Source organism: Caenorhabditis remanei, chromosome I (assembly GCF_010183535.1).
Source record: "Caenorhabditis remanei strain PX506 chromosome I, whole genome shotgun sequence".
Lineage (NCBI taxonomy): Eukaryota > Metazoa > Nematoda > Chromadorea > Rhabditida > Rhabditidae > Caenorhabditis > Caenorhabditis remanei.
This window is the reverse complement of record NC_071328.1, coordinates 9663797-9688326: the sequence shown is the minus strand read 5'-3', so window position 1 is coordinate 9688326 and position 24530 is coordinate 9663797. Positions and strand designations below refer to the sequence as shown.

General features: G+C 37.3%; 11 protein-coding genes across 11 annotated transcripts; 5 read left to right on the top strand and 6 right to left on the bottom strand.

The window, feature by feature from the left end:
- Positions 1–183: 183 nt before the first annotated feature.
- Positions 184–612, bottom strand: GCK72_002044 (uncharacterized protein; the record flags this gene model as incomplete). The annotated part of the gene is made up of 2 exons (XM_053723236.1): positions 184–294; positions 346–612. 2 exons carry the CDS (start codon positions 610–612, stop codon positions 184–186), a joined length of 378 nt encoding a protein of 125 aa, XP_053591881.1.
- Positions 613–3485: 2873 nt separating this feature from the next.
- On the top strand, positions 3486–5906 carry GCK72_002043 (uncharacterized protein; the record flags this gene model as incomplete). The annotated part of the gene is made up of 5 exons (XM_053723235.1): positions 3486–3515; positions 3823–4284; positions 4390–4863; positions 4933–5124; positions 5340–5906. 5 exons carry the CDS (start codon positions 3486–3488, stop codon positions 5904–5906), a joined length of 1725 nt encoding a protein of 574 aa, XP_053591880.1.
- A 1070-nt stretch (positions 5907–6976) lies between these two features.
- GCK72_002042 (uncharacterized protein) lies at positions 6977–7543 on the top strand (the record flags this gene model as incomplete). The annotated part of the gene is made up of 3 exons (XM_003114542.2): positions 6977–7067; positions 7147–7241; positions 7352–7543. 3 exons carry the CDS (start codon positions 6977–6979, stop codon positions 7541–7543), a joined length of 378 nt encoding a protein of 125 aa, XP_003114590.1.
- Positions 7544–8909: 1366 nt separating this feature from the next.
- On the top strand, positions 8910–10886 carry GCK72_002041 (uncharacterized protein; the record flags this gene model as incomplete). Its single annotated transcript, XM_053723234.1, has 5 exons — positions 8910–8975; positions 9577–10233; positions 10309–10392; positions 10441–10620; positions 10692–10886. 5 exons carry the CDS (start codon positions 8910–8912, stop codon positions 10884–10886), a joined length of 1182 nt encoding a protein of 393 aa, XP_053591879.1.
- A 682-nt stretch (positions 10887–11568) lies between these two features.
- Positions 11569–12693, bottom strand: GCK72_002040 (uncharacterized protein; the record flags this gene model as incomplete). Its single annotated transcript, XM_003114963.2, has 2 exons — positions 11569–12564; positions 12646–12693. The coding sequence occupies 2 exons, from the start codon at positions 12691–12693 to the stop codon at positions 11569–11571; spliced, it is 1044 nt and encodes a 347-aa protein (XP_003115011.2).
- Positions 12694–13253: 560 nt separating this feature from the next.
- GCK72_002039 (uncharacterized protein) lies at positions 13254–14251 on the bottom strand (the record flags this gene model as incomplete). The annotated part of the gene is made up of 5 exons (XM_053723233.1): positions 13254–13368; positions 13416–13602; positions 13649–13787; positions 13838–14134; positions 14180–14251. 5 exons carry the CDS (start codon positions 14249–14251, stop codon positions 13254–13256), a joined length of 810 nt encoding a protein of 269 aa, XP_053591878.1.
- A 169-nt stretch (positions 14252–14420) lies between these two features.
- GCK72_002038 (uncharacterized protein) lies at positions 14421–16092 on the top strand (the record flags this gene model as incomplete). Its single annotated transcript, XM_053723232.1, has 6 exons — positions 14421–14450; positions 14495–14536; positions 14590–14878; positions 15081–15508; positions 15554–15904; positions 15955–16092. The coding sequence occupies 6 exons, from the start codon at positions 14421–14423 to the stop codon at positions 16090–16092; spliced, it is 1278 nt and encodes a 425-aa protein (XP_053591877.1).
- A 146-nt stretch (positions 16093–16238) lies between these two features.
- On the bottom strand, positions 16239–17445 carry GCK72_002037 (uncharacterized protein; the record flags this gene model as incomplete). Its single annotated transcript, XM_053723231.1, has 2 exons — positions 16239–17156; positions 17395–17445. The coding sequence occupies 2 exons, from the start codon at positions 17443–17445 to the stop codon at positions 16239–16241; spliced, it is 969 nt and encodes a 322-aa protein (XP_053591876.1).
- A 471-nt stretch (positions 17446–17916) lies between these two features.
- On the bottom strand, positions 17917–19469 carry GCK72_002036 (uncharacterized protein; the record flags this gene model as incomplete). The annotated part of the gene is made up of 3 exons (XM_053723230.1): positions 17917–18062; positions 18237–18347; positions 18794–19469. 3 exons carry the CDS (start codon positions 19467–19469, stop codon positions 17917–17919), a joined length of 933 nt encoding a protein of 310 aa, XP_053591875.1.
- Positions 19470–20253: 784 nt separating this feature from the next.
- On the bottom strand, positions 20254–22428 carry GCK72_002035 (uncharacterized protein; the record flags this gene model as incomplete). The annotated part of the gene is made up of 4 exons (XM_053723229.1): positions 20254–20428; positions 20559–21235; positions 21859–22197; positions 22255–22428. The coding sequence occupies 4 exons, from the start codon at positions 22426–22428 to the stop codon at positions 20254–20256; spliced, it is 1365 nt and encodes a 454-aa protein (XP_053591874.1).
- Positions 22429–23264: 836 nt separating this feature from the next.
- On the top strand, positions 23265–24530 carry GCK72_002034 (uncharacterized protein; the record flags this gene model as incomplete). Its single annotated transcript, XM_003114600.2, has 3 exons — positions 23265–23653; positions 23698–24245; positions 24298–24530. The coding sequence occupies 3 exons, from the start codon at positions 23265–23267 to the stop codon at positions 24528–24530; spliced, it is 1170 nt and encodes a 389-aa protein (XP_003114648.2).

The following is a 24530-nucleotide window of genomic DNA, read 5'->3' as shown; positions in this document are numbered from 1 at the left end:
CTGGAAACGAATGACTTGTGCCCGCTTAAAACACAACTGTAATTTTATTAATTGAGGATCTTCTAATCCAATACGCTCTACTTCCTCATGACAATGCTTCAAAGATGGACGGTTTCTAGCCCCATCGATTTATTAAAAATTATTTTAGTTCTCATTATTTGAATTTATACAAAACAGTTAGAATTAGACTCTTATCAGCATTGAAAATGCGGTTCCTATATCCAATTCTTTCAAAGGAACTGGTAATATATCTGGAATGTCTTTTATTGTCCTCACTTCTTTGAGACATTTCGCCTGAAATGAATTGGATAACTTTTAAAAAGTTTAAACTGTAAAGAAACTTACTTTCAAATTACCTAATCTATACTGAACAGCCAATCTTATTTTCTTTCTCAATATAATTTTTGTTGGAAATAAAAGTAAGAACTCTTCGCATCGCCTTGTTGCAGTAGGAGTATCATACATATCTGCCAAGTGAAGAAGATTTTCGATATTGTCATCTGAAATCGGTGCAGCTATTTTATTTATTTCTTTATTCTTAGATGCAAAGCGTACCAGTGATAGAAGACTCTCCATGAATAACTTCCAAAAAGAATTGAAATGATTCGGCATCTATTAGGTTGTCCCATAAGTTTTCGAACATTATTGAAATCAAATTTATTCAAAGCCAGGATGTTACAAAAATCAAACATAGTGACCACCTTTATCCACGACTGTTTGCCATTTAGTAGGTAGAGATTCAATACCTTTCCGCCAAAACTCAGGCTGCTTCGAGTCGAAATACTTCTTCAACCATTTCTCGACCTCTGACTTTGTTTTGAAGTCCTGGCCTTCAAGGAATCGATGCATGTCGCTGAACAGATGGTAATCCGAAAGAGCGATATCAGGGATGTACGGAGGGTGAGCAGGGACTGCCCAGTGGAATGTAGCCCGGAGAGACTTGATCGTCTTTGCGGTGTGTGGTTTTGCGTTGTCATGGAGGTAGTGGACTTTGGGACCGTGTAGAGGGGAGGTTTTCAGTTTGGACTTCACCTTTTGTAATTGAGAAGAATAGTAGTCGGCGGTGATAGTTTTCCCCTCGGGAAGCAGTTCCCAATAAAGCACTCCATGAACAGACCACCAGACGGAGAGCAATATTTTCTTAGGGTGTAACTCCTGTTTGACGACATCCTTTGGCTGCTTATCAGCATCAACCCACTGGGCTCTCCTGTGGTGGTTTTCGTATAAGACCCACTTCTCGTCCGACGTAACCAAATGATCCAGCCAGTTGAAATTAGGATGGAGGGTTAGAAGTTGCAGTGACATGTCCACTCGGCGCTCAAGGTCAAAGTTAGACAATTTGTGTGGTATCTATCTTCCCATTTTTTCTAACTTGCCAAGAGCTCTCAGTCCTCTTTCTACCGCAGAGTGAGTAGAGCCCATTACTGTTGCCAGTTTACGAATGGATTGAAATGGGTCACTTTCCACTACCTCCCGTAACTTGTCAATGTCGAACTCCACTAGTCTTCCAGAACGTGCTTCTTCGGCCAAAGAAAAATCATTATTTTTGAAACGATGGACCCAACGGCTAATTGTCTGCCGTTGAGGGACATTATCCTTATAAACTTCAACCATACGTTCTTCAATCTCAGTGATTTTGGAATTAGATAGAAACAAAAATAGAATCACATCACGAATATGAAGTCGGTCGAGGACAAAGATTGGAGCAGCGTTCATTGAGAGGAGGCAGCCAGAAGAAATGAATGTTATTGTTAATACACTCGACGTCTTATATAATGGAATACATGCACTGTTTGGTTTGATTCTTGCTCTCTGTCCTATAGCAGAGTACCAAAACTATGTTCGAAAACTTTTGGGACAACCTAATACATCTTTCAATGTAACCTCAGATTTGGTAGATTCTAAAAAAGTTCCAAGAAACAAAGTTCGGAAATAATTCGATTGGAATGATAGAAACTGAAAAATAATTCGAGAGGTACACTACAAAATACTGTGACTCACCAATTTTGAAACATAAAATTTCTGATTATCAACAATCAATACGCAATCGGACACCTCTCTAACAGATTTATCGAAATTTCTGTAGCTCTCTTTTCTTATTTCTTCAAGCTCCACATGACATTCCACACTTATTGAGCCATTACTCATAAACTGATTTTCGACATCTTTCCAATCCATAAAATCCCACCCGTAGCCATCATTTCCTTCTTTTAAATCTTGAATTCGGAATGAAGTTTTTCTCGATTTCTCAGCCCCAAGTATAGAAACCAGTTTCATTTGAAATGAAACTTTAATATTTTCAGTTTTCTCAGTTTTTTGGCAGCATAAAAATGCAGCGAAATCAGAATCGGAACGTTGGATTTTTATTCTCCTGAAGGTACCTAGTTTTCAATTTTCGAGAAAAATTTCTCACCATGGAATATCGAAATGAATTTCTGATGGTCCGTATCGCTTCTCATTCTCGACCATTTCAGAAAACTCGAAAAATTTGTGTCTCAGCACAAATTTTCTAGCTAATAGTTTAGACATCTCGGTCAAATTGGAGAATGAAGAAAATCACAATTGATTAGGAATAGGAATTGATCGAACTGATAAGAAAATACATTCTTAAATATGTTTTTTTACGGGAAGCTGACGTAGTTAATGATGAATCAAACTCGGTTTATCTTAAAATTACTCATTTGTTTTTTCAAGTTTACATCACTTTTTGGAACTCATGTGATTTTGAAAGAGTTTAAAGGAATATTAATCTTATGACTTCAGTTCAATACATTTCTCGTTTATAACAGATAAGGACAGTTGTTAATTTTCAGAAAAGTTACGGTAGACTACTGTAGATTAAAGACCAATGAAATTAAAAGGTCTATCAACATTTACGGCTGTTCACTGAAAGTCTAAGTCCACAGTAAGTCAGAAACAATAAAAATGAATTCTTTTAGTAAGGAACATTTCTGTAAATACCACTTCACTATCTGATAATAAAACACGAGAGTTTCACATCGCACCGCAAAAATTCAACAATAAGGAAATAGAAATCCGTAAAAAATGTCTCCAACTGAACTTATCCAATTCCTATCTCAATTTCCAAACAATATCGTCTTCTTTTCTCACAGAACATCCATCCCCTTCTGTATTTTTTCTCCGAACTCTCTTCGCCCCCTCCACTATTTTCCTTCTCTTTTCTCTCAATTGAAATTCTCATTTAGTTTGGGGGTCTCAGTGTGTCCATTTCGTCTTTCTGTCTGCGTCTATCTTGTCACCCGTACTATTTCTCAGTGTCATGCAAAATTTCGTTGTCATCTCTTTTCGATTTTCCTTCTCTTTTCTCAAAATTTTTCGGGTTGGAATAGTTTTCTCCTACTTTTCTTCTTTTGTTTCAAATAAATTCGCTTCTGTTTTTTGTTGTAGTGGTTGTTTTGTTAATTATCTATTTTCAGAAGGGATAATTATCTGAATTGTGCCGTAGTTTTGGTTCAGCTAGGTTGATGATGACCCCAAAATCCAAGATTGAAGAGGTAAGGGATTTTTGTATTGTTAGGATAACGACGCTTCGAATATCCGTTTGTTTTTTCAATTTTTTGTGGTATTTTTGAATTTCGCAGAATGCGAGTAAAAAATGGGATGCTACTTCGTTTAAGAACTGGTTTAAATACTCTTCTGCGGAACAGTTCTTATTCGCGCAGTTCGCAGTTATAAAACTTTTTCCTATGCCTTTTTCTGATTTATCTAAAAAAAATAATAAATATATTTATAAACAGTAGTAAGTTAAAGAAACCCCACTTTATATTCGTTAGTTAGACATATTAAATTCTAATTTTATAGGCTGGGAATCAGAAACCGGAAACGCTGGACCAAATCCAACATCCTGAACCTAGACCTGACAACCACAATGACACAGATGACGATGACCCCTCAGATGATCCTCTTCCTGAAAAATGTGATTGTTGTCGATCACTTCGAGAGCATGCAACTCCAGTTGTTGGATATGTGAATATCAGCAAATCTGATGTAATATATGATAGAACTTTTCATTTATACAAACTGGAGTCATTGAAAGAAAAATCATCCGCTCAAGAGGTTCAGTCATCATCCACATCTTCAAATACATCAGAAGAAACATCGTATCCTGCTCCAACTCCAGCTACAGTGAGACGGCAATTAGATAGATTTGAAGAATCACGGATATGGGATTTAATTGGATTAACATCGAAAATGTATTCCAAGTTGTCTACAGAGTTGAAACGGGTTTCGCCGAAGCGAATAGTCTTCAAAAAATGTGCATATGTGAGTCATAAATATTCTAATTTAAAAAATATATAAATTTTGAATTCACCCAAAATAATAAAATGTTATTTTTATGTTAAAAAAAAATCTATTTAATAATTTCAGAGACTGCACAACACTCGCCATTTCCAAGTGCCTCTTACTAAAAGAGGTGGAACGACGAAAGAAGAAGTATTGAAACAAAAATATGAAGATGATCGGAAACTATTAAAAAAGAATCAAGCATTTGATTGTCCCTGGACTGAATGTCCACTCTCATTTCAAGATCCACAGGATATGAGAATTCATTACATGTTTGATCATGAGTCTATAAAATTGTTCTGTTGTGGAAAACGTTATGAAAACTATGATTCTTATTTGGAACATTACTGCACGACAATGAATGGAGATGGACATCCAACGTGGATGGCCAGAGAGTGTTGGGGATGTGGAGTACGGTATGTTGATGCGAACACATTTTATCTTCACGCCGAGAGATGTGATGCTCAAATCAATCCGTTTCCCTGTCCGGATCCATTGTGTGGGATCCGGTTCGAAGTATTAACAGATGTCGTTGATCACTTCTACATTTGGCATGATGTGAGTTTTTTTCAAATCATCTTTCTAGAAATTACGAGCTTTCATCAAATCAAAAACGACATTTTTCAGAAAGCCGGTGCTATTGTTTTCAATGACGTTGTCTATCCAACTCGAGATTCTATTCAAGACGATCTTCAGTTGCTCGACGATGGTCAACTCGTTGTCAACTATCCATTGAGATCTACTTACACATGTCAGCTGTGCCATCTTCAATTCGCTACTGACAAATACTATCATGAACATATTTCGAGTCATGTACAGGTGAGAATATTCGAAAATTCCGTGTTGTTCGAAAATGAGAACAGCTATTTAAAAACTGAGCTGCACAATTCAAAATTCCAGTAAAATTTATCTTGAAACCAAGTCAGTATAAAACAATTAATGACGTCGCAAAGTTTATATTTTGAGAGAAAATAATTCACGAGAGATTTCTTTTATGTTGATTGAAATATACTTACAGTGTTTTACATTTTCAGAATCCACAGCTGTGGTTAGCACCAACGATACTCTACTGCAGTGTGTGCAATACAAAAAACTGTCGTTTTCAACGTGAATGTCTTATTCGACTTCTTCCAGATGTAATTGAAACTGCTCGAAATATTAAAGTAGAAGACTGTCAAACTAATCCAATTCTAATGATTTGGCGTCTTTACCTATCAAAAAAATCAATTGAAACTTTGGAAATGGTCCTTGTAAAGCTAATTGCCGAACATAAGCGACTAGAAAAGGAAGAACAGTTTTTGGATCAAACTGGACATCCACCATGTGATGATAAAAGATTAGCTTATGTTCTAAATTCCATGTATTTCTTGTATACGGTTCCATATAAATCTGATCAGGAAGTTATGCAAGAAAGGCTGCTTGCCTGGTCAGCTAAAGAAGCTAAAGAAGCTGAAGAATTAGAAAAAGAAGGAAAAGTACAAGAAGGAGAAGTGAAGGAGGATGAAGAAGAAGACGAAGTAGATGGAGAGGATGGTGAGAATGAAGAGGATTGTGAAAATGAAGAAGAAAAAGAAGAAGAACCCACCGTTCAGGTTCATTAGGAATTTTAACTTTATTTGTAATTTTGGGTTTAAAATGTTTATTATCAGTTCCGTATCACTTGTCTTTCCCTTATATCCAGTTTCCATTGAAAACGTTGTCATGATCAATTGCCACTTCACAAACTAGATAAATACATATTTAATTAAATTTTATTGCATTGAATAAACTTTTCCTATTTTTATGCGTCATCGGAGGGAAAAAGAAGAAAAAAAAACGAATGTTTTTCTTCAGTCCCCTCTTTTGTGCGTACGATACGAATATGAATATATGATTCATTGGGCATCGCTCTTGATGGGAAACACGCCTCCAGTATTTTATTTTGTATTATTCTCATGAGCAGGATGTGCAATGGTTTCGTTCAAATAATAATTCTGAATTTCACCCTGTTATTCTATCAAAAATACCGTATCAACTGAAAATGAGAAACGCCTCTCGAAGCAGTTCATGAGGTTATCTCACTTCACTTTCTTCTCAATGAATTTCCTTTATTTCGAAGTAGACTTCTTATTTGTATCATTCTTTTTCACAAATGTTTTAGCCTGGAAAAGTTGAAAAGAGGTGGCAATTCATGGGAGTAAATACGGTATGACGTACTATTCAGATTTCCTGTGACTTCTTCATTCTCCCAGGTGTTTCGATTAGCCAATGTCACGACTGTCATGTCAAAAGCTCATGACAGTGGTACATTGTCTACTTGAACATGGGGTTGTCTGTGTCTGTCTATATCTTTCCGTAAGTCAAAGTCCTCTCTTCTGTCTATATGCTCTATAGTATATTTATGGAAAATATATAGCGATCTCACTCCATCAGTCGATCCCAATGTATAAAAAATGGTCAAGAATCGACCTCTACCCCCATAAAAACGGTGCCGGAAACAACATTTTGCAGGTGGAGCAATGCAAACATTCTCCCAAAAAGTGGGAAACCATTCGGTTTTCTGCAAACCATGTGCACCATTTTCAGTTTCTATTTGTTCAGATGTTGAAGGGGTACATGCCCCCGTTTGGTCTCTATATCAGGTGGAAAACACTTCATTACTTCGAGATTGGTTTGTGAGAAACGAACAATCATGACCTTCTCCTCCTCATCTATTCTGATTTTGGTCCAGATTTTCATCGGAATCACTTTGATTTCAAAGTGTTGTGCTCTTCCACCAAAAGGTTAGTTATAGATTTTATTGAGAAATGAATTATTATTGGATGTCTTACAGTAGTCAATTCTTATTCTGTTCTTTTTCAGGTTGTACATCCTGCCTGATGGTTCCAATCGAAGAATCCGAAAAGGCTGGAATCTCCAGCACTAACAAAACTAGACATACTGAAACCGGATGCTTCGTGAGTTTGTTTTGCATTTGAATATTCCCGTACAACTCAGCTTCCTTTTTCATTAGCAATCACTCTGAAACTATTCAGCATTTTTTCATACTCATTCCAAATGTTTTCAGGTTCAAACTGTTCAATGCGCCTCAAAAGAAAATGATTCTGACACTTACATTCAATTCAACAAAGGTCGAAAAGGACTCTTCGCAGCCGTTCAACAAACGATCCAACTGTTTTGTAACGAAGAAGGAAAATGGGAATTCCGTCACTCAAGACTGACATTGACTGTCAATTCATTAACATGCTTGTCCACTTGATTCCAGCCGATAGGAAATGTATTACTGTAGATGAGTATACGGTAGATTGTATGAGAGGAGAGTCATGTTTGTATATCATTTTCCCCAAATCAGAATAACATGTTTCATTGCAATTTATAGTGTTTTTATATGTGAATCTTGCCAATCTTTGAAAGAAACTATTTGTACTTTGGATTATTTTATTATCGGGAAAAAAACTTTGAGCAATGTTTGGAAGCAAAACTTTCTAATATAAAAATAGAAGCATTTCAGAAATTCAAGATGAAGCCAATTTGCTTCTGAAAATTGACTTCATCAAAAAGTTCAAGAAACTTCATTTTTTATTAGCCCAATTTGATCAGGCTACTCTTTTTTTCTGCTTGTGTTTCAGTGAGACTCCGAAGGAGTTGAAAAGAAAAAAGGAAAACATCTCGGGAAAATGTTATTATGGGAAATAACACTTCCGATTTGATTATTTCAACCTACAAGCTGGTCAAATCTCCTATTTACAAAGCTGTCAATCTCATCAAGTCCTTTTTGAAACCAATTATCAGTGTGTCTTGAATTAAGTCGACTACAATTAGATTTTTTCCATTTGACGGTTGTGTTTTGAGATGGCGAAAAAAGAAATTTGCATGCTGATGATCATAAATAGATGCTTATCCTACTAACCATTTTCATTCGTTCCGTTTTCGTAGTTCACGTCTGTCTAACAGTTTTGAAGTTTCAAACTAGAAATATGCATTCATTTCTGAAAATTCTCTTCCTGGCTTCTTCGTTTTGAAGAGTTCTCGATAGAATCCAAACATTTGTGACGACTCACTACTGGATTAAAACGTCAACCCACTATGGAACCCTTCTCTTTTCATTTTGAACTTCAAAGTGAAAGAGAGGAGAAAATATACTTTGAAGGTTATTTTCGAACGAGAATCTTGGTTTGCTAAGAAAAAAAGAATAAATAAGTGAATGTGCACATATTTATCACTTCTTCTTCTTCTTTCTTTTTTGGGTTAAGCCTTGTGCCGGCTATTGAAAAGTGCAAAGACTTCCACTCTTCATCATCTCTATTTTTCTACTTCTTCTCCTTCTTCTTCCATCCCTTTTCTTCCTTTTAGAAATAGCACAAAAAGCAAAGCTTATGCACCTCTCGATCCCTCTAATCGTCTCTCGCCTCTCCATCTACTCCCAATCTTTTTTCTCTCAATTTCATACGCTTTGTAGTGGTCCTGACACATTCACACACCACATAGTTTCTTTCGTTTTTCTCCTCCTTTCTCTCACGCCAAGAGGAGCTCTTTGGCTTATCCCCTCCCTCTCTCGAGGAGTTTTTTCCTGAAATTATATCCTACTTGGTATTCATTTTGAAAGTGTTCTTTTAGGAAAAGAGATGATAATCGAAGGAGTTGAAATCGATCTTATCAAATGGTTTATCATCTTTTTCGTTGTTTCAAGTGTAAGTTTTTTCCACGATTTTTCCAACCATAGCTGAAGGGATTTCATGCTCCTTCATTGTTCCATGTTCTGCAAAACTGAGATGTCTACAGTTTTTATAGATTGAACACAGCTCTAATCTAGAAAATCAGAAAGTAATAGAAACTATGCATAGCTATGACAAACAGTTTTGAAAGAGTTTACGGGAGTTTCAAAACTAGAACGCCATAACTCAATAGAGAAAACAGGGGTCAAACGTACTCATGTTTTGAGAGAAGAGTAGTCATGAATAGACGAAACTGACCTATTTTCAGCTGCAGAATACTCAATTAGATTTGAAATTAGTCTCACGGTATTGTAAAGGAAAGTACCATCACGACTTTACGTATCCAACTTCTCCGATTTTCATTTCAAATACTCGCTATCATCTTCCAGAACCCCCGCAATGATATGATCGAAGTAGTGTATGGATGTTTTTGTATGAAGATAACAACTTGTAGGTTTAGGATAATCCCATGTTTGAGATTCAGAAATATATTTTTTCTTCAGATTTTGAGAAGATTTTGAATGTTTTCTAGTTAAATAATAACACAGATTATTGACTACCGAATCAGAACTTTCAGATTCTAACATGTCTCTGTATCAGTGGCCGTGTTATTGATAGTCAAACTGATATCTCACAAATGGGAGCAGATTGTTGTATTTGTCCACGTGGATTCATCAAAAGACCCCCCAAACGGATAGTACTTCTTGAGCCAACAACTCGTATTCAACAATCTGGATTCACGATTTATTGTGTCGATCGACCGATGCCTGCCACAAATTTACCTTATCACTTTGATCGTGTGGAAGTAGAACAATGTCTGAACACTCTTTTCGGCTCAAGAAGTATTTTTCTACCCGAGACTACTGTAGCTGTCTCGATTCCAGCCAGAGGATTCTGTAGTATGTCAGAATTTCACATGTTCTCTAAATTGGATATAACAAAAGAGAGCCCATCTGGATATTCATACGAAATGATATCGAGTAGTGTCCAAGCGTCAAGTACTGATTCAATCAGTTTCTTCGGCTGTTCTTCTCATATTCTTGCTGGAGTAACAATTTATCTGGGAATTGGAGGAGAATTAATGGAGAGTGCTTATCGAATTAATTGTAATTTAATTCTCATGAAAATGATTCATAACGTTCATCGGTATCATCGATGGATTCCATTTTCAAGAACGGCAGTTTGGCTTAAAAGTTTTGTGAAGGATTGCTGGAGGCCAGCAGCTCATAGCACGGTGAGTTTTGGAGATTAAAAAACAGGCTTAATGGCTTTTTTGATGCTGACTCGTATTTTATTCTTGTAATTTCAGAACTACTTTCGCCCTAGTCCTCACCTTCGAAATCCAGATCCAGACTCAATTGGGTATAGAATTCGTCAATCATTCTCTTCCAGAGTACATTCCACATTCTCCCTCTTAACTTTCACAATCACTATTTTCCAGGCAGGGGCAGCAGAAGAAGTTCAACTTCAAAGAAGAGTAGAAAATATGTTCGTTGCGAGACCATTCTCTTCTCCAATCACTTGTCAACCAACTCCGGTTACTGTACACATGGGATTGAGAAGGCCATCTTCGATGAGAAGTCCTAGAATTCCAGCTGATATTAACTTGAATATCACTCAGGTCAGTTAGATAACATTTCCCGTCGCTTCATCAGATATTTTCTAGAATTCATTTACATAATTATATTCCAGATAACTCGAGAAAGACCTCCTCCATTACGAGTTTCAACTGACTTTACAATTGAAATGCCACGTGACACTCCCAGTCCAGTTGAAGATGCAATTGCTCAATACAAGGATTTACCTCCGGATTATGCAACACTTGAAGCAGAAGCTATGAACTTTTCTGACAATTCTCAACCTCCACCTTATTGGAAAATATTTTGATTTTCCTTTGTTTTTTATGTAAAAAATTATCTTATTTTTTCATTTTTTGCCGCGAGATCATCGAACTTTAAACGGATATTTGTGAGTTGATATCAAACTTGAAAACTTTTTCTTGAAAATAAACTTGATTTCTAAGACTGCGAAAAATAATTTTTGCAGACAAATACTAGTTTGCTTCCAACTTACTAGTTAGCAGTAAAAATTGTTCGTTCCTACTTAAAAAATGTTCAAAGGCATTCTGATATTAAACAGAAAAAAAACTACATATGAGATCGGAATGAGTTTATTTCTTTTGGTGTTTTTGTCAATACTCTCAAACTATGACTAAAATATTTTATTAGGAGGCAAGATAGCATGGCAATGTGCAAAACAGTGACAGTTAACTGAGAGTTTTCAGGTTTTAAAATGAGATACGGAGTCTATAGTTTTGAGGTAGATCGAGCGAATAAATCCCTGAGAATTAGATTGGCGGCAGGAAGAAGAAATCAACGAAGATGAAGGCAAGTTCTGAAAATAAAATTTAAACTAACCGGAGTTATTTTAGATTTTTTTTTACATTCAGATAGTCTGAACTTTTTTTTCGGGAAAGACGACTGACCTAAAAAGAGTGAAAGTCCGAAGAAATCAGGAATTCATCGTTTTCTAGATGGAATTAAAAAACTCACAAACTGTCCTCAAATAGTTATGCAAGTGAAGAATAAGCAGGTGGTTCCTCGTGATGTAGCACATCAGTACATAGCTGGCATTCTTTATTTTTCATTCTCTCCAATTTTGGATCCCATTCTTCATGAATAACCACATCTTCTTCTATTTTTGACATTATATTCCTCCGTAGTTTTGGACACCATTTGATTGTCATTTCGGAAGACGGACCGCCTTCTTCTGGTAAACTGACTTCCGATGGTATTGGGGACGAGGAATTACAGAGACGATTCTCTGTTTCAAACATATATACAGTTTCATGTTCTGGAACTCCGACTCGTATTTCATGTCCTTTTTCTTTATTCTTCTTCTGATCCGAGTGTTGAACATTCACTTGATTCTCATTTTTTACAATCACCCTTGCAGTATTTCTAGTTCGTACTCTGATTGGGAGTTTCACAGTGTTGAAGAAATCTTCGATAAACTTGAGTCTAAAGTAGTTTCCAGATGTCCATGGACTATCAATATAAATACAGAATCCAGCAACATAACTGATGTTATCCTCAACATAATTCGTTACTTGAATTCTATTGTCTCCAAACATTTGATACGTGAAATAACTTCCTTCGATTGTTCCGTCAATTGGCTCGAACTCATGACACATTTCTCCATGTTTGAATCCATCCATTTTAATTGAAATCAATCGAGCATCATTCGGCACAAGATCTTCAATCTTCTCAATATCATTATCTCCATGAACTCTTCCATCAAATTGTTTCTTGTTCCATTTTACTATCCATCTCATTATTTCATTCATTTTGTGAATTGCTTGCTTCTTTCCATTCCAACATTCTTGTCGATTCGTATAATTTCTACATACTTGAATTCTCGCTTGAGGAACAAGAGTTTTCAGTTTTTCAGTTGCTTCGAATTCTTTGAATCCATCTTGTGGAAATGGAAGTAACGGATATCGTCGAATCAAACCAATCAATTTGGATTTTTGATTTATTAGGAAGTGTCGAATTGTATTGTAGAGCTGGAACTCGATATTTTATTATTTTTCTGGATGGACGAGTTTTCGGAAACAACAATGTTTCAATATATTAAAAAGACTTACCAAAAATACGACAAGAATAACGCAAACCAAAAATCCCAACGCTTTCATCTGGAAACTATTTGATTATTTCTGTATTAATAAGATAAAAGAGAGTTTAGAAAGGTTATTCAGATATGACATCATATTTATTCTTTCTTAAGAAACATCAGAAGCAGAGAAAGAGAAGATACGCAGAAGTTAAAAGAAGTGTGGAAAGAGAAGAGTGCGTCGACTCTCCGCGCGGAAAAATAATGAGAGATAAGAGTAATATGAGACGCAGAAAGTTAGAGGGAGGGAAGAGGGGGAGAATCAGATGGCTCGACGAGAGGATGAGAGGAGGAAGATGGAGAAGCCAGGCGTCAGTTGGGACCTTCTTGCATTCTTCACACTGGTCAGAACCACGGAGAATGACATAATTGGAAGATTTTATGAGAAAAGTCGAGTGGGATTCTGTCTCAAATCGCACAAAAGTAATTGTTTTGTCTCAACAGTTTCAGGCCCTATACAAGAACCGGTTGACAGTATTAACAATACAAATGATTGGTGCACCATTTAATGTAACGTTCTATATCCATAAAAACAACTCGTCAACTCAAACACTTTATAAAAAAGAAGAAGAAAGATGAAGTTCATTTTGGGGGTTTGATGGAACTCTTGCTCTCAGGTTTCGCATCCGCTTCAACTTTCAGATCGGGAATCAGGTCAGACATAGCTTTATGATACAGGATGGCTTCGTCTCGAAATCTGAAATTATCACGTTTTTTCATGGTTTGATCGAAAATAAGACTTACTTTAGAACGGCCTCTGCATGTTTTCCCCTCTGATCATTAATTGATTTCACAATGAAATCCATCATCTTCATTCGACAATCATTCCTCTTTGTTTGAGCACTCGCTGTCGCCTGTTCTGCTTGCTCTGACCGTTCCTTATTCTGATTAGTGACGGCTTCGTCGTATTGTTCCATAGCTTCCCAGTACACTGAGACAAAATTGATAACTTCTCTTTTCATGTATCTGATACTAACCTTTTCTAAGTCTTGCATACTCCCAGTAATCTTCTCCAATAAATTTCGACAACGCTTTCAAGTTTTCCAATTGCTTTCTGCATCGTTTCTCTTGCTCCACATTCATTGCCAATAGCGTTTTTGCTGCTGGTTCCACACTCTGAAAATCTTTATTTCAAATAAATTCTTGAATTTTAGAAAGGGCCTCACCTCAATCTCTTTTGAATTCGATTTCGTTCCCAATTTTCTTCCCTTCCTATTTATAGCTTCATAGAATCTCAGATATGATCCAGCAGTGCTACAACTCAAATCAATGGCCACACGTTCATGCAACTGTTTTGAGGTGACAGGATTTTCAACAAGCATAAACATCAATGAAAGATGTAAACGATCTGCACATGATTTGTAAGCCTCTACTTGCTGACACATCTTCTTCGCTTCATCGGTCATTGCGAATTTCCTTTTTCGTTTCAAAATCGATGAAAATATTCCATGATTTGGATGATCCTGTATTTTATTTTTAACATACAAATTGTCAATAGGTAAACTCACAGCTAATCCATAGAAAGCTCTTTCAGGTAATGGACCTTCATCGGTACTTCTCGTACTCTCTCTTGTAGTCATTTGAAGTAAAAATAAATTGATTCAGATATGATATCACAGATTAAAAAAAAAGAAGATTGAAAGATAGGAAAGTTCACGAGAAGGTCTCAGAGAGCAAAACGTTTAGAAAATCAATAGAAAGATGAGATAAGAAGAATGAATCATTTCTAGTCAAATCGTTTCTTAAAAAATGGACGAAAAGGAGAAAGAAAAAGCAAAAGTTTGTGAGGTGTCTTCAGAGTCGTTCTTATACTCAAGTTTCAGAGATTCGTGAGCAAATCTAGGCGAACAAAACCAAAGCATGGAGTAAATGTCAGAGTGATCAGTAATAGACTCATTCATAAACTATTATTTTTCAGACTTCAAAAATAAAATCAAAATGTCGGAAATCGAAAAAGAAGAAGTCGTCGACAACTTCAAAGAGTAACTCAGCCGTATCACCACATCGAGATATCGAAAAGGAAGAAAAGAAAGAAGAGAAAAAAGAAGACGTTGTGAAGAAGGTTGACCAGAGAAAGGATTCTGAAAAGGATGAAGAAAAGAGGGAAACAAAGAAAAGTGTTCGAAAGCGAACAGAATGGAAAGAAGAAAAAGAACCAGAATCTGAAAGTGATCATGATGCGGATTTGTCGTTGAAAAGGAGTCACGGTAATGTTTTAGAGTAGCACGTTTTCTATAACTCGTAGGAACACTTCTAAAATTTTTTCATTTCTCCTGTTTTTTATTTTATTTTCGCTGGAACACCGCTGTAAGAATCTGTTGAATCAAAATGCAAACATTGATTCAAATTGAATGGAGAATCGCGTTTTCTTTGCGACTCATATCCAAAAGCATTCTTTTATTTCTTCAGTTGTCGTCCCAACCCGAAAAGGAAAACCTCAAAAAGTGTCAATCAAGCACAATGACGTTGATGAGAAAGTAATGGAACGCCTTCTCAAAAAACTGAAAGAAAACAAGGCTGAACCGCCTCGACCACAAGTAGCACTTGATGAAAAATCAAAGATTTTCATGGATCGCGTTGAGAAAAAATCGTATCCAGTCAAGTATGCAACGAAGAATAAATCGACTCTTTTAGTGGACGATGATTCGGAATTTTTCAAGCCAACGGTTCCTCAAAAAGTCAGTTCAGCAACAGTAATACCGACGGAGGATTCATATGAACACGTGCCGAAACTGGCAGATGTGATGAAGATGCCAGGAGAAAATGTGTATCAGACAACGATGATGGGAGAAGTACCGTTTTGGGCAGCGTATTTGGAACCGGATGAGAATGATATGGTAAGGACAAATGGATACATAGATTTGAGGCAATTAGGTTTTCAGCAAGACGTTGAACCCCCTATATCAGTTGGAACTGATCATGTCCATGCATACCAGAAGAAAGAACTTCAACTCAAGACGAATAAATCAACGAAACTAGTTCTAGATGAGTTTCAACCTTTCTGTTTACTCACAGCACGAGACGAAAAATTCTTTCATCCGCATCTTGTCTTCTCGAATACAGTAAGATCTCTGATCAATGTAGCAGCCAGGATAGGGAAAGAATGTTCGGTAATTAGAAAGTCTCAAATGAAAAGTGATGATGATGAAGATGGAGAAAAGGAGGAATCAACACAACCAGACGATTTGAATCTGACAATTTCTTTGAAACAACCAAAAAGTTTCACCTACGATGTGAGTTTCAGAACGATCAAGAAACTTATTATATCAGTTTTCCTTTTCAGAGATCTCGCCCTATTTTATCAGCTCGCGAAGAGAAGGGGAACCAACTCGCTCGAGCTCGCACACCGAAGAAAATCGAATCGAAGTCGTCGACAATAAAAATAGAAGTAGAACAAAAGCAAAGACTACGAAGTTCGTGAACTGATTTCATTTTGGATTTCTCATTTGTTTTAATAAATTAATTTGTATAATATAAGTTTATCATCAGATTTATTGAGATACAAAGTAATGAATTTATTTTGTAAATGACAGTGTACCATGTATTCAACAGAATAATACAATTTTTTCAATTTGTTATGACTTCGAATCCATTTTCAGTTTCTTCTTGGAATATCTCTATTTCTTCATCACATAAAATCGGTTCTTCTGGAATAATTTCGAATCTTTTCTCTTCCACATTCAGAATCTTCTTCTCAATTGATCCGTTTTCTGTTCGATATACAGTAAGTGCTTGAACAAAACCACGTGTTTCATCATAAGTCATGAAAAGAAGAACTCGTTTTCCGTCTTCCAAATTCTTCGATTCGTCATATTCCAAATCTGTTCGAACTCGTTGAAGACCGTAACGTTCCTTGTTATAAATGAACGTTTCGATACTTCCATTCTTCAAATTTTCAGCAAAGATAACGAAATCATCGAGAATTTGAGAACGAGTTGCATACAAAATCATTAAATCAGACTCCTGAAGTTGAAGTGGTTTCAGTCTTCTTTCCATCTTCTTGAGAAGATTCGAAAACTGTTCATCTCTCGCGAACTCAAGGAAAACGTCTCGATCATTATCTGTCAATTCGTTTCCTTCTCCAAGATCCATTAAACATAATGCACAACCAGCTGGATATGCGACACCATTCCAATTGAAGTATGCTCCATTCACTCTTTCAGTCACTTTTTCGATTGAAATGTATGCGTCACTAAAGTCATGAATGTTAGAATCAGAAACAATAATATGCCTCCATCCACGTCTTGTTTCATCAAATTCAAATCCATGATTTGTCAATGAAATTATGTTTGCCGATAGAGGAGTATCGATTTGTTCTCGTGATCTATTGCAGAAAAATTGCAATCGATAATTGAAGTGATTCGATTGTTTCTTCGAGTCACAGTGGAATCCGTAATACCGTTTATTTGCCCATTTCGATCGTCTTCGCATCTCCCGAGTAGATAGAGATACAGTATGTTTAAAGTAACTTTGTCGACGGTATTCCTGTAAAGTTATCATTAAACCAAGGTTCCTCTCCAAATAAAAAAACTTAAATTATCATTATCAGAGAAAACTAACCAGACTAGATACAAATTCAATGATAAGAAATGTTTGCAACGACGTTGAGAACTAAACTAGAAACGAAGAGCCATTATAAGTATAAACAGAAAGACGCATGATCAGTTTCATGTATTCTATCGCGATCCTGTTTAATATCACAATTTTTGAAAAAGAAACTAACCAGCAAACCCATCAGTGAGAGAACCACAACTAATAAGAACCAATCCAACATTGACAGATCGGGACATGGAATATTGATCAGGAAAAGTAAAGAAGAGAAAAAAATCAGCCGTAACATTGGAAGAAGACTATTTGATGTTATCAGTATATGGAGTAGTCTGAGAAGGTCAAGTCGAGCAATCCAATACAACAACAATCTTACAGTTGATACGAGTCGAATTATGAGAGACGCCTTGTCATTTGTTTGCACACAAAATCATATTCTCGTATATTTGGAGAGAATTAGAGACAAGGAAACGAGAAGAGAGCGAATTGACAATTGATATTATCTGTATGCAATGACGGTGTTATCTTCAACTGATCTATCTTTCTTCTCGAGAATTTATGCAAAAGAGAACAGTTACAGGGTTTAGTGATAATTGACAGTGATGGTGGAGTTCACAGGATTTTACAGAATAACAGATAAAACGGTATTTCTGATAGAAAAACACAATCAGAGTGAAGGGGCATACAAGAACCATAATTAGCAGCTTGATTCAGCGATTTCGAATCCTTGTTCATCTTCTTTTATGACGTCATCATCAGAATCTGAGTAGTCGGCGTCATCCGATGAATCTGGTTCTGTTGGATTTCCCATCAATGCAGCGAGTCGACGAATTTCGACAATGTCTGGAAGTTGGAGTATTATAACGTTTTGCACACATTGTATAAAAGTGTTGCTCTCATACGGGTTCTTTGAAAAAAAAAACTGCAAATAGAGTTTTTACGGTAGTTTTGAGACTCTTATTTTGTCCATCTCATCATACTCGCGATACTTTTGAATTTAAATAACGAAAAAATAACCTTTCTTTGACAGTCTAGCCTTGTTTCCTACAACGTGGATATCAGATTCTCGTACCACAGCACTGTTCGGAACTTTTGGTGTTTCCAAATCTTCTGGTTTTTGTTCAACTTCTGAAAAAAGATAGGTTAAATTTAGTATTCTGATAAAAACACGAACCATTTTTTGCGTATTTATCTAGAAAAATTAGACTGTGAATGCCTATGAATAACAACATTTCGCAAGGTAGGTCAGAATAAAATTTTCAACATCAAATACGTGCTCATCTGTTGTCTTGGCAACCAATTTCCTGTGTGAACAGAAGCATTGGGACTTGGGATTAAAAGAGAAGAGAAGGGAAAAAAAGGATAAATGTCGGGACACGAGACGTTACGAAGAGGAGAAGGAAGATTATGGCTGGTTTCTGTTTGAGGTACGAGACTTCGGGATGGAGGTTATTAATAGAAAATTTAGAAGAAGAGCTGCTGATAGTTGAGATTTCTCTCACAATAAACGATTATTTCAAGAATCTCAGAATAGCATCTTTCTAAATGAGACATAAGAAACACAAGAACTACACCTTTGATTCCTTTCTTGAGATCTGCATTAGGTGCGCCGTGTGATTCAGTTTTTCGTTTTCTCGACAACATCAAACTATCCTGCTTCTCTTTTTCCGCGGATACCAATATTTCTCTGACTTTTTCTATCGGAATTTGAATAGTAACAGGCATCGTCTCCTCCTTTTCGAGCTTTTTCGTTTCCAGAAGTCTTACAGGAACAGGCGGAATGACTTCGAATTGCTTTGTGCCCCAATTCAGTTGTTCTTTACGAAAACTTCCTTTCGAATCTTTTTTAATAATCGTCACGCCGTCTTTTTCTGTTCCGCCGACAGTGAAAAACTCATTCGAAGTAGGAGATCGATTCGAATCAAACACCAATTCTGGTTGAAACACTTGTTGAAATCCTTCGTAATCCATTTCGTAAACGTACTGCTCAACTTGCCCGTTCAGCAAATTCTTCACAAATATTACATATCGTTCGAGACGGTTCGACCATGCTGCATATAATGGTAGTAAATCATATTCTGTCGGAACAACATGACAATCATTGCAGATAACTGACAAAAAGCAATTTTTTGAGTCATCAAATGTGAATTTGGAGTACGTTCCTGATTTCGTTCGGACGAAAACGATGTCTTTGCCGAGAGAGGAGCAGAATCGAGGGATGAAAGTTGACTGGGAAGAATAGGGTGACATATCAGCTGAAATGTAGTTAAATTTAATGAGATCTCTGAGAATTTTCTATGAAAAACATACCCAAATTGTCTAGTTTTGTCGGGTCAATGGAATGAATACAAATTCGAATTGTTTTTTAAATTCCAATCGTTACTGTAGTTTAAAGGCGCATGTCTATTTTTGTAGGACATGTCTCGACCCGGAAAATCATTCTTTATCTTGGTTACAAACGTATTTGATCTTCAATTATTTTCCCTTCTCTCATTAATGGTGTGTCCAAAGTTGCTACAACGACAAATCTGCGGCGTCCAAAGTTGATTTGTAGGTTTGTAGGTTTTGCAGGTTTTGCAGTTAAAAAATTAAGGATGAGCAATAACGCATAACTGCAAACCTGCAAATCTACAAATCAACTTTGGACGCCGCAGATTTGTCGTTTTTGCTGTTTTGTAGCAACTTTGGACGCACCATGATCAATTGCAAAACAAAAATCAAATCGAAAAAAATTTAAGATTCAGTTATCCCTTACCCGCTCTGTTAACAATATGTTTGCCTTTTTTTCTTTCATAAGGTATTGCATCTATTAGTTTCCATATTTTGCTTGTACTAATTTTGTTTCTGTCCTCTTTTTTTTCAATCTAACTAACAAAACAAGAAAATTTATCTTAATATGCCGGCAATATCAGATAGGCATTTTTGGGGTTTAAAAAAGTCAAATAGAACTATATTCACATGAAGGGAAATTAACATATATTCACAAATATGAAAGACTTTCGGAGATCATTGGCATGTTGAGAACCTCGGCAATTTACATGGCACCAAACGAGTCACACCACTCTTTGCATTTGACCATTGTATCCGGATCGACACTCGAGGATACGGCTTGAAGGGCTGCTTCAAAGTCACAGTTGCGAACTGGCTCCGTTTTCAGCGATTCCATTGCGGCAGTGAGTTCTTCGCCTCGCAGCGATTTCGTGTCGTATCTGCAAAATGGGATAGATTTTTCAGTGAAATGATGATGATAATTGACAGAAAGTAACGGCAAAGATGCGCCAGTTTCGATTCAGAGTAAAAACTCAACTCCTGAGCACATTGATAGCAGCAGTTCTGCACAACGAAACCATGTCGGCACCAGAGAATCCTTCCGTTCGTGCAGCCAACTCATCATAGTTAATTTCATTCGATTTTAATGTTGCCTCCATCGAAGTCTCAATGAGTTTCTTTCTTGCATCCAAATCTGGCAACGGAATGAAAATTCTCTTCTCGAATCGCCGACGAAGCGCCTCATCGAGTTCCCACGGAATATTCGTCGCAGCTAGTACGAGCACACGACGCTCATCGAACTTGTGTTGTGCTCCGTCCATTTGAACGAGGAATTCCGATTTAACGCGTCGACTCGCCTCGTGCTCTCCAGAATTTCCACGTTGGCCACCAAGTGTATCGATTTCATCAATAAAAATGATGGACGGAGCATAAAAGCGGGCCAATTCGAACAAAAGACGCACGATTTTCTCTGAATCACCTCGCCATTTACTAGACAAATCAGTGGATGAGACCGTGAAGAATGTTGAGCTGGATTCCGAGGCGATGGCACGAGCAATAAGAGTTTTTCCAGTTCCTGGGGGTCCAGCCAGGACCATTGCTTTCCACGGCGACCGAAGGCCACGGAAGAACTCGGGAACTAGTAGGGGAAGTGTTACTGCTTCGTGGAGGACTTGCTTCACGTCGTGCATTCCAATTATGTCATCCAGAACCATCGTATTCTCACTAGGGAAGGTCCTCGACTCGGTCTGGAGTTATGGTACGTGACCTATATCTTTGGAAAGCTGAGAAAACGCTGATTACAAATATATATTTAGTTTTTGCCCTCGAGGCCTGGTATTCGAGAAAAACAAGGTCAAAGATCGTAAAAATGGCAAGTTATTGCCTTTTTAACACGCGAAAATCGCAAAAAATTACAAAACATTTTTCCCGTGCTAAAAAGGCAATAATTTGTCATTTTTTTCTAACTTTGACCTTGTTTTTCTTGAATACCAGGCCTCGAGGGCAAAAACTGAATATATATTTGTAATCAGCGTTTTCTCAGCTTTCCAATGATATAGGTCACGTACCATAACTCCAGACCGAGTCGAGGACCTTCCCTAGTCAGTTTGTGTCGCCATCGTTCCACGTACCGCTTGTACAATGTACTGAAAAATGAGAAAAACTTACAATATGAATCACGGCCGCGCTTAAAGTTATCTTTGCGAATCTAAAATGGGCAGAGAGACAGTATTGGAAGATTTTCTTTGTACTTGAACGTCAATCAGTATCATAATCTACAAAAAATACTTCCACCCGAAAAGCCAATGGTATCCAAACGATCGGCGTTCAAGCACGAATCTTTTCTTGCAAAATTTATTCTGAAACTCACTGAATCATATGCTGACGCATCGAATGACTCTCCGGCACTATTCGGCGGTAGTATTCCTTGAGATGGCACTGACTTCGAGTCCACTGAATTCTGTACGTGACTACTGCTCATCGAAGACGTGGATTTCAACACTTCTCTTGGGTGTCTTGGCACTGTGCCACTTTTTTTCGTTGCAAACTTTGAAGTGGGTAAAGGCGGAGAAGGTTTCGACCATACATCCGGATCTGCTGGTGGCTCTGGACTGCCACTCTGCCGTGTCATTGCATCATGAAGATCCTCTTCGTCGCGTGCATTCTGTTGGACTAGCTTTAAGTTTACTTCGAGGGCTTTCAGGAAGGCCTGAAAAGCGATGAACTATTTCTAATTTTCTTTAAAAAATTATATTACTTTCCTTACAGTCCTTGACTCAGTATCTTCTCTGTTACTCGCTGCAATTTTACAAGTTTTCACATCTGCCATTAGCTGCTTGAGTACATTTGCGGCTTCTGCCCATCGTCCGTCTTCCGCCATCGTTTTGGCGACTTGTGCCCTTTCGAGATAACCGGTGACCGTAGGACTATCACCGACCATTTCTGCAAAACTAATAATATTGAATAGAAGAAACAATAAAAGAATACGAAGAGAAGAAACAGACGATGAGAGATGATAAGAAAAGACATAATGAACGGAATGGAAGACCGCGCATAAACTGAATAAATTAGATGGGAGCGGAAGATTGCCAATCGACGGATAACATTCGGATTCAATCGTATTTACACTTGACATTCATAAACGGGTACATTGAATGGAATTTATATTAAAGAAGAGTTTATAAAATAAATAAATTGATAGAGAACTTATACTTCGAAAACAAGATTTTAATCAAAACTCGGAATTTTCAAAAATTAAATTTTTAGAAATTTAGCATGATTGGTCTCGTAGTTATAAAGATCAAGTACCGTCTTTTTGAGATTTCCAGGTCTGAAAAGAACTGCAAACAATGTTTTTCGCTTCGAGACCTTTTTGAACTCATTAGACGCGCCTTTAACTCCTCCTGTCAAGTGTTCATAAACCGATACAGCATCAAAATTGATCATTGCAGCCACGAACATTGTCAAAACTTGAAGTTCAACTCACCAAAATTAAAAGTTCTGTATACTTTTTGTCAGAAGAGTTAGTGAAAAACGCAAAAGCGACCACTTTTGACAACGTCCGAAAGCAATCGAGAGGGACCAGGCCGACGAAAATAGAGAAAATAAATTCAAAAAATTAGAAAAACAGTATACTGATCTCCGGACAAAAGAGTAAAAATAATTTAATTAATTACCAAATTTATCGTGGAGCCCTCATTAACGTTTTTATAGGGAAAATTATAGATATAAAAGGCAAAAGAAGAGAAACAAAATCAGTTCAATAAGAAATCTTGAATGCAAAAAAAGCCTCAAGCTTTGATAACTGAAGCAATGCCCGACGATTTCGAACAACCAAGAGCGCAAGCTGGAGCTGTTCTTGGGATGTTGAAGGGAAAGAAGGCACCGGAGGCTGGTAAAAAGAAGGGAGCTGGAACAGAGGGATCGAGACGTATCAAAAAGGATAAGAAGAAGGAAGAAGGCGATGCAACGAACAAGACGAACATGACACCCGCTCCACCACAGGCTCATCCAGTTGTTCAAGAGTGGGTTCTCAGAGCACTCGACACTGGCGTCGACAAACTTCGAGAGGAATTCCGTTTTCTGGCGAAGTACACTCGAAATGATATGACCCAGAAAGACTTCAATGCTAACCAATCTCCGGATTTCAATATTACCAAAAATCGGTAAGCGTAGATTACTCTATACTTTGTTAACTGTCTTCATTCAGTTATCAAGATGTTCCGTGTCAAGACCAATGTATTGTAAAACTCGATCCACCATCTCCAAGCACTTACATCCATGCCAATTTCGTCGCTTGCCCAAACTCTGAAAAGCGATTCATCTGCTGCCAAGGTCCTATGGAACATACTGTTGAGGAGTTTTGGTGGATGATTGTTCAGAACAAAGTAGAGGAAATCGTAATGCTGTGTAAAACTATTGAAACTGGAAAACTCAAATGTGCACAGTACTGGCCTGCCTCCCTAAACGAGAAAAAGGAGTTCAAGACGGGTCTTGTGGTTGAGAACCTTGGATCCAAACCAATGCAAAGAGATAATGAGATCCAGGTAACGAGCTTGACCGTTTCGTATGACGGAAAGACCGTACCTGTCCGTCATCTGCATTGGACTGATTGGCCGGATCGCGGAGTTCCACCATGCAAATTGACTGGGTTAGAACTGCTCTCATCGGTACGTGGATCTAAATTTCCGATCGTGGTTCATTGTTCCGCGGGAATCGGTCGTACTGGAACGATTGTCGCGATTGAGTATATTCTTGGTGAGTATTCTATTCTGTAGATTCACATGTAATAAATTCCAATTTATTATAGAAAAAATCCAAGAAAACAAGCAATGCCCTCCAATGCCCGATCTCGTCAAAGGAATCCGTGATCAACGTGCTTATTCAATCCAAAATGATCTTCAATACTTGTACATTCATCGTATCATGTTGAATTACTTCTTGGAAAAGTATAAGGATAAGTACGCATCATTGCTCACTCCAGAGAACGTGGCAAAGTACGAGAAGTTTGTCAAGGACTACAACGCCGTCGTTGGCCAATGA